A 14,878-nucleotide genomic window follows, 5' to 3' on the forward strand; every position below is an offset into this window, starting at 1 on the left:
TTCTAAAAAACTTGATGAAATTTACATGTTTCTGAAAAGCAACTTTATAAAGAAAAGAGGGGTGATAACAAACCACTTTGTGGATTTAAAATAAAAGCAAATGAAAAAAATACTGTCTTTCAGCAAAATTCTGGAATGGTTCTCAAAGATATTTTGAATTGTCCAGTAATAAATTCTTCAGACAAAACCTTTGGGCTACATGAGTTGAAAAATATTGGTAACACCTGTTTCATGAACAGAGTAATCCAATGTTTATCAAACACGAGATGGTTATTGGAATATTTGAAAAAGGATGACTTCATGAAAGATATCAATACTAGTATTTCTACTATGGAGGGTGCTTTAATCAAAACATCGAGAAGTTGTGGTCAAAACATTCATTTGATATGAAGACGTTAATGTAATTAATGAGAAATCTAAATCAATCTTAACGGAGAAAAACCGACGTGTTCGAAATGCAAGGAAGGGAGAAAATGCACAAAGTTCCTATCAATCCCCGTATTTAAGTGATTTATTTGAAAATATTCTCTCCATCGGAAAGATTCAGAGGCAAATTGAATGATGTCATCGAATTTCCTTCAGAAGGATTGAATACGGACAATTTTGCAGCAGAAAATGTGGCTATTTGTTGTTATAATCTATATGCCGTTTTAAAACACAGTGGGACTACTTACAGAGGGTATTATACAGCATACTGCAGACACTCGTATACTGGCACGTGGCACAAATGCAACGATTCACACGTGTCAGCAATTGCTTAAGAGTGGAGAAGCATACGTCCTCTTTCATGAAAAGGATGGAACGAAATTGCACCTTTGAGATAACTGAGGGAATGTTTCTTCATGCTCCTATACCATTATATTTAATATATTCGATATTTATAGTCAGATATGTATTTGTATTTGTGTACTTGAGAAGTTGAATTTATATTGTTTCATTATAGTTGTATACTTGAAGTTTTGAAAGTTTCACTTTATGTTGTTGTTTGGAAAAATATCATCTGTCAATATTTTTCAAAGCTGTATTTACAATAACAATTCGGTATAATTCCACAATATACGGCAGTACCATAATGATCATTCCTCAGTATATGATGTCAATCTTGAATTGTCTTATCAATAGCATAATCAATTTTCAATGTCAAGAAATACTGTGTTGTTTCTTCTTTGAACTCCATATGTAGGATTCCCAAAATTTCTTACATCTACTCATAGATCGCGGCGAGATTCCATCACAACTGCTCAGGTATCATAAAAATCTAAAGTTTTGCTGCTGTACCGGCTGTAACTGGTTTCAAATTTTTGATGAATGAAAATGCATGATGGCCTTTCTAGGATCGGAATACTCCAGAGGTAAAATTAAAAATGTCCTCTTGTCTCGTTCGATTACAGGAGATGAGAATTAGCAAGATGTCGAGACGCAAGAATCCTAGCTTAGAAAATCGTATCAGGTTCGTTAATGTTTGCAACAAATTCAAATCAAGAATGAACAAAAGTGAATAACTCCCCAACCAGAGGATCGTGAATGAGTTATTTACTGAGAACTTTTCTGATCTCATCAGACATATCTGGAGAAAAAATATTTTGATGTATACTCGTATCAATAGAAAAAGGGGAAAAAAGAAATGGATGTTGTTCAGAATGAAAAGCAGACATTTCTGAAAAATTACTTTTATTCTATTCATCTGTCTCAAGTCGAAGGTAACATCCTGTTAGGGCTCATAACAGTAAGCTAGCTTCACTTTTACACACCTAACATTGCTTATAGAGAAAGAACAGCTCATTGTACAACTTACCAGCTATAATACAATACAAATATACATATATTTCTCATGTAAATTCATCGTGAGTACCAATTTGAATTAGAATCATTTTGATCAAATCTAATTCGGAATATCTATTATTGTCCCCTTAATATTAACATTATTATTGATTTATTTTCCTTACAAATTATCGCCGTTCGTCGGAATTGCGTGCTAAAGTTCTATGCGATCTCGCTAAAAATATTGCATATACTTTTATGGAATTCTTGAAAATTATTTTCTCTCTTAAAAATTAACATCCTGTTAAACTGGATTTCCGATTATTATTCTCGATAATCATGACCTATTATAATTGCCACTACTTGTACCTTTGTTGTTCTCATTTGGTTCCCTTATTTCAAAAAAATTTTGATTCCTAGAAATTCATCTCCAGCAAGTTCATTTTTCAAGCAATCCTTTATTAAATACAAGGCCGAATCCGAAATTTAAATGTGCCTGTTTCGAATATTTAATTTTTTTTGTCCAAATATATCTTTCCAAATCAGATGAGGTCATACTTTATCCTTTTTCGAAAGGCACTTTATCGAAAATTTCAAATCACTATTCTGATGGAAAGAACATCTTCAGCATTCTCCATTTATGTTGCAATATTCCATTTGGAAAACCTAAAAGAATTTGTGATGCACTGTTTCGAACCTTTGGTGTAGTAATGAATATTACTGGAGCTTTTTTCCAACACCAAATCGTTATTTTAACACTTCAACACGTGTTTCGATCACCAAGTGATCATCTTCAAGAGGAAGATCAAATAGTTTGATTTTCCTCTTGAAGATGATATCTTAGTGATCGAAACACGTGTCGCGAGGAGTTAAAACGGTTTGGTGTTGGAAAAAAACTCCAGTAATATTTGCTTAAAAGAATGATTGAGATTTCCATATACCTAACGCTTTGTAGCACCCTGTGTATTTATCAGTCAATTTGCTTTTGAATCAATTTTGGTCTTTCATATAGTACCCCTTATATTGTTTCGGTAGGTCTGATATACAGAAAATTCAATTTGAACCAGGACTTATAATTTTATATAGCTTGTACAAACCACATACTATGTATATATTTCAATATATGCAATATTTTCTAATCGACGTAGGCACTAGGTCTTTTAGCAAATTCTTCGTCATAGACGAAAACATCTACCGGGTGTTTATTTAGTTCTAAAATCTCAGTACAAATAAACATACACATTAAGCGATATGACATTAATATTATTCTGCCTAGCACCTACTTTTTGGAAAATAAAACGGAGAAAATTTATCGCCTATGTCATATGGAAGTCCCCTTTCAAAATCCTAGTGAAAGTTTTCTTAAACTGCTGATTAGCCAAAGCGTAACAAAACGGATTCATGGGGCTATTGGCATAGCACAAGAAGTAAGAAAACATATAAATGTGACCATTTATACAGGGAGGTTCAGTACAAAACCCTTCAACTAGTGCGAAAATATGATATGGCGTCCAACAAACGACGAAAGCCCCCAAAATGAAGGATATCGTCCTGAGAGCTTTTCTCGCCCGGTTTTCAGACTTGGACTTTTGTCGGCCGAAGCCTAGAGGCCCAAGAGCTGTCTTCTTCCCCTTCAGTCTCTTCCCTATCGACTTGACGAACACCCTTTTGGTGTTGTCCGTAGAATCTGCTGTACAAAATCTCGCTTTACTGGAGTTACAAAAGTTGTTATCTGGATGGAAGGGGGGATTTTTACCTGTCTGGCTGATGGCTGATATGCCCCCACCGGGAGAACTTTCCTCCGTCTCCATGCCTTTCTGGTCTGCGTCATTAACCACCGAAGTGATCGGTCTGTTCGAACTAATCGTCACTTCGGTCTGCAGTTTCAGTTCGCCCTGCAGGATATTCGGAGAGTTATTTGGGGGATAGTTTTCTAGGGTGGGGGAGGATATCACAATTGAGCTTTCATCCATGAATCTGAGGTCTGCCCCGTCGAGGCCAAGCAACAGGTCGTAGGTTGATTGGGTTTTCAGTTTTAAGCTATTGGGTTTCTTACTATCTACAGAGGGTTGCAAGGTACTGTCGTAACTTTTGCTATTTACAATGAAGGATTGGTCGTACGAGGGTTTATCACCTACCACTGGAGGTTTTTGTTTGGGTCTGTCGACGGTTGGTGGATCTTTTTCCGCTATTCTCAGTAGGGTGGGTTTCTCTGGAATCGATCTAGTCTGCAATAAAACGTGGTTGTTTTTTGTAAGTTATGATAGCACTTGATGAACATTGATGTAAACAATATATTCACATTATTATTTCAAAAGAACACAAGCGAATATAACAAAGGAAACGGGAAACATTGGAAAATTCACAGAGGGGTTTGAGAAAAAAAATAAGATGTTATACTCACTATGAAATAGATTATAGAAACATATTGACAAAATCAAAAGAAAATATACAGGGTGTTTTCTAACTACTAAAAGTTATGATGAACATATGTCCGGAGTTGCTTCTTTTCTGAGATTTTGATATGAGATTGTAGTTCAAGAAAAAACCGTATTCATAAAATATCATAAATATCTCACTAGTTCGGACTTCCATTGTCTACTATATAAAATGATTTGAAATCCCTGAAACAACTAAAAAAGAAGAATCAAAAATGAATAGCTAAAATAAGAATTATATTAACCAAAATAAACCTGAAATGAAATAATAGTGAAATAAAATACAAGTAAAAATAGTCATCACCCGAAGACGATTGTAGATACTAACAATCGAAACGTCGTGAACTAACGTGACTTGGAATCGCTCCACTTTTTATTTTTATTTTCTTTCTATTTTTACTTGTATTTTATTTCACTATTATTTCATTTCAGGTTTATTTTGGTTAATATAATTCTTATTTTCAGCTATTCATTTTTAATTCTTCTTTTTTAGTTGTTTCAGGGATTTCAAATCATTTTATATAGTATGGAAGTCCGAACTAGTGAAATTCATCATGAAACATTGTCAATCACCTTCAAACAAACATCATAAATATCCTTACACCGATTTGATTGAAATTTGCTACAGTTATTTAGAGTAATGAGGCGCTAATTTAGCCTGAACTAAATTGAAATTATTAGGTCCAGTGGAGTCTCGGTGGGCAGCACAGCTAACAATATTGGGAAAAATTACGCCACTGATTTGTTGTTGCAGTTTTTCATATTTTTAGATTATTCAACTGAAAATACAACTTTTTCGCTTGTGTTTTCATCATATCCAGCTTCGTTTTCTAGAAAAAAAGATTAAGTAACTTTTCATATTATGAACACCTGCTTTGGATACCAGCTGATAATGATAGTGTTGTCATATCAGTGAAAGTCAGAGTTGTCAATTAGCAGTGATTCCATCATGAATAATTTTACTAACGCTGAAATGGTTTTGATGAAAATGCAGGTGGTGGAAGACCGGAAATTGTAACAACGCCTGAACTAGAAAAAGCTATACTTGATGCGATAGAAGAAGATCCATATCACACACAGCGGGTACAAGCTCTACTACCGAGGGATTTTCAGCATCAATTTCCGCTGAACGTTTGAGTAGGAATGATTGGTGACTACCTAATTGGCCCATTTTTTCTACCAGCAAGATTAACAAGTGAATCCTAAAGTGACTTTTTGAGAGATCATTTATCATTTCGTTACAAGAAATGCCGGTACTTGTAAGAGGCAACATGTGATTTATGCACGGCGGGGCTCCAGCTCATTTTAGTCTACTTGCTCGTCAGCATCTCGACCTACCCTTATCATTCTATTGGACGTGCAGGACCTCAAAATTGGCCAGCAGTCCTGATATGAATTCTCAGATTTTCTATTTATGGTGTCATCTGAAGGCTCTTGTTTATAAAACTTCCGTACGAGATGTGAATAACTTGAGGAATACTCTAGGTATTTTTGAACGTGTCAGACAATCAATGACAAATCGATTGCAGTCGTGCATTTTATCAGATGGTGGACATTTTGCTCCTTTACTTCAAGGTCGAAATTGTTCATTATTTACTTTTTATTTTTATTTTATGTTGTCCATGGATAATTTTTGGAAGTGTTTTTTTTCTCGAAAACGGAACTTGATAGGAAGAAAACACAAGCAACGGAAAAGTTGTATTTTTAGTTATTCAATGAAAAAAATACAGTGGCGTTCTTTTTTTTTCAGTATGTTGGTTTTAGTGGCCACTGAGACGCCACTGGAACTAATAATTTCAATCAAGTTCGGGCTAAATAAGCGTCTCATTACTTCAAATAACTAGCAAATTTCAACCAAACCGTTTTGAGGATATTCATGTTATTTTATAAATAATGTTTTTTTTTAAACTTCAACGTCCTGAATTTCAGAAACAAAGCAACTCCGGACATATTTTTCTTAAATTGACCTAACAAATTATCCTCTGAAGTTTTGTACCGTAGTTAGGAAACACCCTGTATAATACGCTTCACAAACCAAAAGTGATCCTTTGTTAGAGTACTGAGAGAAAAATTATGGGACATATCAGAGAAAAGAAAAGTAAATAGTGAAATTATAATAATAATAGCAGTAATCAATCTTTATGTGTATTCTCACAATCAGAAAAAATGAATATTATAATGTTGATCTTTTTTCAGATTGTAGAAAGTAAGAATTTCCGGAAAGATTCACAGAAAATCTCTGATTTCCTGTATAGAAAAGACTTTTTCAGAAAAGACTGTTGTTCAACATATCCATAGATGAGAGAAGAATTGGAATATGCTACAACCTCAGAATATTTTGAGGCCAAAAGTTACAAAGATTACGGCAAAAAGCATATTGAGAAAAGCACACTAATTCAAAAGAAAGTTAAAGAACACTCCCATAGTTTTCTGAACGCAGAGAAATTATTCAACAAAGAAAGTGAATTTCAGGAAACCTAAAGTATGAATATCGTGTGAGAACAGAATAGGTTTATCAAAAAACGTCACAATACGAGTATGTCAGATGTGTCTGATCAACAAACCTATTATTCTACTTACTGTTACATCTGAATTCTGGATCATTCCTTTTGCCTGAGCTATATCACCATTAATTCTATTGCTGTTGCTGAACACATGAAGTGGAGCGCTAGACTGCATGACAATCCCTACTATAGAGGTCCTCTTTTTCGTCGCTAAGGTTTGAGATTTCTCTTTATCATTCACAGGTGCAGTGCTATCTTCATCTGATTCGAAGGCTGGACTGCTGGACCTCTCAGATTTATCAGCATCTTGAACCTGAAGCAAAACATAATACACTTTTTCGAAACCCATGATTAGAACAATCTGAACCAAATAATCTTCAGTGACTTGAATGATGTTCCTCATACATTGCTGACAGCCTTTCATTTGAGAAAATGCCTCACAATCTAAATTTCACCAAAAAATAAGGTATAAACGGTATGCAATGAACTTCTGCCATAACCATAAACACAAAATATTTATGATATTATGAAGTTGAGGAATTGCTAGGTTTTCAGTCCTAAACGAAAGAAACACAGCGATGTTGAATCTTGTGCAGAAGTTTCGATAATTTATACAGTGCAGACCTAAATAGCCCCTTCCCTCCCCACTGCACTTTCGAACTGGGCAAGGTGTTAGAGTTGGACCAAATTTTTGTGTGATATCTCTTTTTTTAGTGGAAAGGAGGATCTCTTAACATTTCGCATGAAAAGTGCTTCTATCCTCTATACAATGAACTTCAATTTTTTAAATTTTGGAGTGATTGATGTTTGAATTTGGGACCAAGAATATCGTAAGTCTGTCACCCTTTGCCGAATTTGAAAAACTAAATGTTCAATGAAAAGAGAATTCTCTTTCAATCCCGTAACAATAAAATGAACTATTTTTGAACTCATTTCCAACTTGTTGAAACGTTTTCGTATTGTCGCAGGTTGCATAACAAAAACATTCGATTTGATATAACTCCAATGGATAGAATCAAAAGAAGTCAAATCCGGTGAACGAGTAGGCCATTTCAACGGACTTCGCCTACCAATCCACATGCCTGATTATTTCTGATCCAATCAGTTTCTTACATGCCTAAAAAATGTGAAGCGCACCACCTGTTGGTAATCAACTAGATTTCAAAAGTTATGTCTTTTCAGGTACCTATTTATTGACGGTGGACTGCAGAGGGTTATCCACAACAGACACAACGCATTTCATCTATTTCTTGTCCCAGATGGATTTTTTCCAGCGACGAGTGATCTCACACAACTGGCGTTTTTAGCAAAAAGGTCTCAAAATTAATCTTTTTGATACTAATTTTGCCCGAATTTTTCAAAGATCACTGAAAACAAAGAAATTTTTTCTCTGAGAAAGTTCTGAACGAAAAAAAAATGGTGTTCAATTAGCCAGCGTGAGTGGTCTGTATTACTCATTCAATCATCCGCCATGTGAACGTTTGTTCGATCCCACCGCACTGCCTATCGTCCAACCTATGCTGAGAATCGCACGTTGAGGTAAGATCTTGTTAATCCTTGCTTTGCAGAAGTTCCGCCTTCTGAAGGTTGTTGTTCCTCAGAAAGCACATTCTAGAAGATTTCTTTTGAAAACACATTCAGGATGGCTGTTTATCGTCCACTCTTCACGGTTTGTGACTTTAATGATAGGCAATTACGAAAAAGCTGTAGGGTTCGTGCAGATCGCACTAAGGTCGATCTTTTTGTAATCTGAACATTTGGTATACCTACTCATATTCTCTCTCATTATATGGTTACAGAACTGAATTTTGATCTTAGTTAAAATGCCCTTCACTTACTATTCGCTTCTCAATAGATTGACAAAAAGTCTCTAATTTGTTTTTTTTTTCGTAACTTCATCTTACTCTACGGGGATGGTATTTTTCCCAGTCCAAGAGAAAATGAAAGTCCAAGATTTCAAATATGAAGTATAATAGGTAAAAAAACTCCATGGAAAAACTAATAAAAAAACAACGTGTAGAATGTTGTTAAATTCTATGAAAAAAAAAAGAAAATAGAACAAATAATATGCCACCAATTCGACTGTGATATTTACTATTAATTTAACCTGTTAAACAACTACAAACGCATAAACTCAGTGAGAAATACTTTCAGTTTTACTTTTACTTCAAAAAGAGAAGGGTATAACTTTAAATGCGCACCCTTTTTTGTAATAGTAACATGAACTCTAGCTAAACAACCCGCACTAGGAACCCAACTATATATAACCTTTTTGCAAATATGAAGTAAACTCAGACGAAATACTATGTGGACTTTGTTTCAATATCAACTGATTAGTAAAAAAAAAACCAACACTCACATAACACCTCTTTGGTGGTTCAGAGTCAACTATAGATTCCGTTGACCCGATGTGTCTTTAACACCAACACTATTATTTTCAACTTCCCTGTAACCAATACCGGTTTACGATTTCACCACCGATTCTCCTTAAATTTCGTACCACGCGCTTAGAAACGGAATAACTTCCCTATTTAGGCCTCTGAACTCGTGTCGACGGGCTCCGGTGACCGACTTTTCTGTGTCTCTCGCAAAAAATCCCAAGCCCTCGTGTCAGCAACGCTAGCCACAAAAACCTCATCTAAGCGTTTTTAACATTCCCAAGCGTATGATCATCGGCAGGATGTAATTTATACATTTGTTTAGTCTAGCCCAACTTGTACATGACCACAACGACGATCAAAGGTCCGACAGTCATAAAGTAGTTCAAACGCTTTTTTCATCTAGGAAAATATCGACACCGAAGAACCGGGTGATCAACCTCGATCTCTATGAATAAAATTATATTTTACGTTAATACTATCGCAATGTCAGTCATTACAATACTAAGACAACGTCTGGTATTATAGAAAAACAATTTATAGCTTTTGCTTTACGATAATGCACTCGTCAGCTTGTTCGTAATTTTTTGGCCATAAACAACAGAACTGCTTTGAGCGTTGGAAAAAATGTTGGCACAAGTATATTATAATTATAGAAGATTACTCTGAAGGAGACAAAATAAAAATTACCGAGTAAATACATATTTTTTGAGAAAACTTGAAAATTCATATCATTTTTTAAACAGAGTGGTATATAACCAATTTCCTGAAGCCAAAGCATCTCAGGCGACCCTATTCTGAAGGAAATTCAAGTAGTCAGATTAAACACTATTTCGGAAGAGAAATTGCCCCGTAAGGACAAATAAAACTACGCTATTCGCTCGATCTCACTGAATTTTTATACAATTTAGTATGCCACCGAGCAGTTTCATTTAAATTTTCATGAAATTCAAGTTTTGTGAGCTATTCGAACCGAGTTTATAAATTTATTCATTCTCTCCAACTAGGTACTTCACCTAATTTTGCCGAGGGTGAAAAATATTTTGTAGATTTATGTAACGGCTCAAGTATAGTATTTCGAAGTCATCTGTCTGTTTCTGTTTAAAATCTCTACAGGATGTTTCGCAAATTATATTCCGCCACTCCTTACTTAACTCAGAATTCAATACCATCCAATATCCAACAAGTTGACAGACTAATATAGTGATTCCGGTTGACATGAAAAATACAAATTATAAAAAAAAATTGAATGAAACCAAAACTGTTATTAATACTAATATAAGAGGATGATTCAATTGCAACAACAGCCATAGAAAAAGCAAATTTACTAGCTGAATAATTTCCGTCCCACTCCACAGTCGATTTTCTGTGAACGGCACCACCCACTATTCCCAAACTAGAATCCACAATGCCAGAAATTAATTTTCTACAGCGTCTAGTCAGGTGAATTTTGAAACAATTTAATATCAACAAAGTGTCTGGCCCTAATGAGTTCCCGTCATCGTACAAGGAAATTTTTCCAAATAACTATAGACCAGTCGTTTTGCTATCAGTGATATCAAAAATCATGGAGAAAGTCGTGAACGCCACCATATCCTCAAATATTTGGAAGGCTTCAACATCTTGAGCGATCATCAATATGGCTTTCGGAAACAAAGATCAACAGGTGACCTTCTATCGTATGTCACCCATATTTGGGAAAACGCAATCGAGAAACATGGAGAATCAAGAGCTGTTGCGCTTGATATTTCTAAGGCCATTGACCGTGTGTGGCATGATGCTACGCTGGCCAAACTTCGATACTATCGGATACTATCGAAGCTTGTCGGATCATTTCTGTTTATGACTCACCAGCTTCCTGAAAGAACATTTCCTGCAAGTGGCCGTCGATGGACACCTCTCGAATATTTTCACCATCAATGATGGTGTTCCTCAGGGTTCCATATTGTCTACAACCCTCTTTTTATTGTATTTTATTTTACTTATTGGAAAAAACCAAGAAACCAATATATTGTTCTGCTGTCGACAGCACATTTGTCCCGTTATTTCATTTGGATTTCAGGACATCGGCTACGGAGGCACATCCTCACCGGCAGCAGGAGGTTGCATCTCTTACTGAGGATCTAGAAGTGATTTCGAATTGGGGTGAAAGCAACCAACTTCAATTCGATGCCACAAAAACCTAAGCATCGGTTTTCTTCAAGAAGGTAAATGTTTCCGAACCGGATATAATAATGTCAGGTCAGACGTTTTCTGCTTCGATATGTTCTTTGGGGATGAAAATGGACACCCATATGGGTGGAGCACTCTTCTGAACCAGAAACCTGTACACACCTCAGCAACTGTTGAAGCTTTAAGAAGCTCAGATCAGACCTTCTTTGGAGTATTGTTCTCACGTATGGAGCTGCCCCCAAACATACCCTGAAGGTGGTGGATTCAATCCACTTGCAACCTCGATAGTCTGAAAAATCTAAGAAAGGTTGGAGATTTGTCTCTCTTCTATAGATACTTTCACGGGAGGTGTTCAAATGACTTGGCACATTAGATTCCACCAAGAGCGGTATATATCAGAAATGCACGATTAACTGTGGCTGCTCATAGTTTTGAGGTTCAACTCAGTACACCTTGAACTTCACTGTTTGAGAACTCTTTCATCTAGAGAACTGCGGAATAACGAATGTGGAATAAACTTCCTGAGAACGTTTTTCCAAATAGATTTATTCTCCAGGGATTCAAATCCAATGTGAATTGCTACTTTTGCACAGGCACCGCTTTGAGAGCGCCTCAAGGATTTTTCTGTAGTGTTTGTGTTTTGTCTTGAAAAAAATAAATATGATCCATTACAGTCGGGTGATTCAGACCACTATTCTTAGGGTACATTATTGTTTTTGAACTGATTTATACTGATTACTTCCTTTAGAGTTTTGCAGCGATGAAACGCTTCTTCTAAAAAGCGGTAAAACTGAGAGCGAGGGAATTACCATCTACGTTTCATTATTTTCGATTCATACGTGATTCTCATCAGAGCCTAGCTATCCATAATTCTCACAATTTCAATCACTGTCCTAGTCAAATTGATTCAAAGTGAATTCCTACAAAATTTCACAGATTTAATTTGATATTATGATTATGACAGTGACTAGACCCTAACTGTACTGAGACAACTCAAATGAATATTCATATTGAATAAAACTCACTAATATACAATGAAGGTATACAAGAGATTGAAATGAAAAACAAATTATTGCCACACTTCACTGATTCACAAAACCCCACGAAAATAAGACAATTCTTCAATTCAAATCTCACTTTGAATACCAACTATTTATATCGTAGGTATGGTATTCAGATATCTCAATATCTTTAGAGCAATTTTATCGAAATCGAAAAGAATACGCGATGTATCTTGCCGCGTCAACTAAGTCGGGTGACTCGGGTGTCGGCTCTGTGGTCTCATGTCAAGGCAAGATAGATTTCAACAATGGAGTTCTAGTTTTTATCGATATTTTTGGGTATTTTCATCTTTCACAATCTGACAAATATGATAATTGTAATGTGTAACTTCATACACGTGTAGAAAAGGCAAATTTCTAGTTCACCTCGGTAAGTCGAAAACATTTTTAAACAATTTTGAATTGAATAATTTCAAAATATTGAATTTCGAAATATTAACCTCTCCCAACTACCTACACAGTAGGGTCCTGTAAACGTATGCCGGATAACAACGGCCCCGGCCAATACCACGCTGGATATTGAATTATATCCGACAGACATTGATTCACCCGAAAATCACTTAAAGGTACCCATTTATTTTGTACTTCAGACATTCGCTATCAAATTGAAAGAGTTCATAGGAACGTTACACAATATATGAAAGGGTACTGATATAAAATGTTATTTACATGGAGGACAATCAGATCATCTATAGTGTACTTCGAAGTTTTCAGACATTTGCTTTATAAGCACCGTTAAAGATAACATCAGAAGACGAATTCCTCATTCATTTCACAACATTTCGACTTCACGTCACCGGAAGAGATAACTCTGCTCTTGTTACTTTCTTTCCAAAGAAAGGGAGGAAGTAACAATCATAAAACATCTATGAAAATGTGTACGCAGACATTTGTTTCAGTTGAAAACTGAAAGAAAGAAGCCCTTTCAAAACAACTACTTTCTTATGAACATTAAATCACACAAAAAGTCATATGCAAACAACTAATTTCGTATGAGGATTGACAAATCGCAAATTTCTAGACGAAATTTTTAATCCTTTATGAAGCCATTGCTTCTTTTGCAAGTAATGTACCTGTTTTTCTTTCGGCAGACACAGATTCTTTTTCTCACAAGACGTCGCTGTCGTCGTGGTTGTAGTAGTGGTGGTGGTACTGTTCGTGGTTGTACTGGAGTTGGAATCCGCAGAACCGCCCGCTTGGTAAGCCTCCAAGACGGTCAACGCATTATTTTCCAGCTGCTTCTCGTTCACTAGAGAAGCATTTGCCAGTGGAAGGGGCTTTTCTTGACTAGTTGAGCTATTTTGAGTTTTCGACAGGCCTATGCCTGCTGCCCTGCCCGCCATACCGCTCATGGCGCCGGCACTCAGTGCTACCATTGACTGCATCTTTCTCTGCTTTGCTTCGCTTTTTTTCTGCATGTCGAAAGCGGTTTTGTATATACCTGAAAAATATATAAGAAAATAATTGTATCCAACCCATATAATGATACCATCACCAAGTCGCATGAACAGTTGAAGTCGACGGTACGACTATCGATAACAAAAAAGTACCATAGGTTTTCACGGCCGGAAAAAGAACAAAATCCGGGCTGGTAGGTCGCGGTCGAATGTAACCTGAGGTACCAAACGTCTCGTCTGCTACTGGACAGACAACATCAGTGCTCTGACTACGAGTACGGAGGTTATATTTCGAAGTCACAGCAACGACTGACTGACGAGCTACGTGTTCACTCATTTCAATAATTTCAGATGGTGGCGGGGGTGATGTGGGTATGTATGGGAGGAAAGGATAGCGGGGTGGCCAGGCAAATGCTCACTCCTGATTGGTCCGAACTCTTACTGGGTCGTTGGTCCACACTGCTATTAGGTTGTTCTGGTTGGCCCATGTTGTTGACAGGTATGCTATTGGTGGGATGTTGATAGACAGATTTCATTCAATCACAGCCTACCAGCGCAAGTTTTGTTATTTTTGATAAAGATTCATCTTTCAATGTCATTTCAATGTCAATGTCATGGTCTACATTGGTGAGAAAATTAGTAATACTACTCAAACAAGATTTTTAAATATCATCAATAAATCCCTACGAACAAAATAGGTCTATATGCACGAGGCTTATGTGAATTCGGATGGAGTTGGACGATGCTAGAAAAATTGAGTAAGTTATACTCACTCGGCTACCTCATATTTGCCAGATAATTCGAATACTTCGAATCTGAGAGAAACATTTTATATTTATCGTTTACTGAAGTTTGTTGCTACTGCATACACCTACACCTTCACCTTGAAAAATATAATATCTGGATTTTGCAAATGTGTAATTTATCGAATCATTTCCAATGCGTTCCATAAATAAGATTCCACAACTTTCACCATGATTGATAGACCAATGCAGAAAATGTAAGATGATTGTACTGAAAGAATGTTCTGATAGGGGAGACCGGCGATGATTGACTAAAGGTGCAGGTAGACTAACTGCCAAAAATGCGAGCTACGCAAACGCCTTGCGTCGATCAACTAGGTGAGGGTATCCGTTATCCCCCCAGGCTCAGTCACCGAGAATACAG

The 14,878-nt window shown here is 36.2% G+C and overlaps 1 protein-coding gene across 1 annotated transcript in view; it reads right to left on the reverse strand.

Moving 5' to 3' along the window:
* Positions 1-1,674: 1,674 nt before the first annotated feature.
* mAChR-B (muscarinic acetylcholine receptor) overlaps positions 1,675-14,878 on the reverse strand; it is a 236,864-nt gene continuing 223,660 nt past the window's right edge. The window contains exons 5-7 of the mRNA XM_074177282.1: positions 13,388-13,755; positions 6,780-7,016; positions 1,675-3,989 (exon numbers count right to left, since the gene is read on the reverse strand). Coding sequence (XP_074033383.1) covers positions 3,078-3,989; positions 6,780-7,016; positions 13,388-13,755 — 1,517 coding nt within the window. The 3' untranslated portion in view covers positions 1,675-3,077. The remainder of the gene's footprint in view (positions 3,990-6,779; positions 7,017-13,387; positions 13,756-14,878) is intronic.

This window comes from Leptinotarsa decemlineata, unplaced genomic scaffold (genome assembly GCF_025532065.1).
Source record: "Leptinotarsa decemlineata unplaced genomic scaffold, Ldec_3_MD MMD2_tig00002974_RagTag_RagTag, whole genome shotgun sequence".
In the NCBI taxonomy this organism is placed as follows: Eukaryota; Metazoa; Arthropoda; class Insecta; order Coleoptera; family Chrysomelidae; genus Leptinotarsa; species Leptinotarsa decemlineata.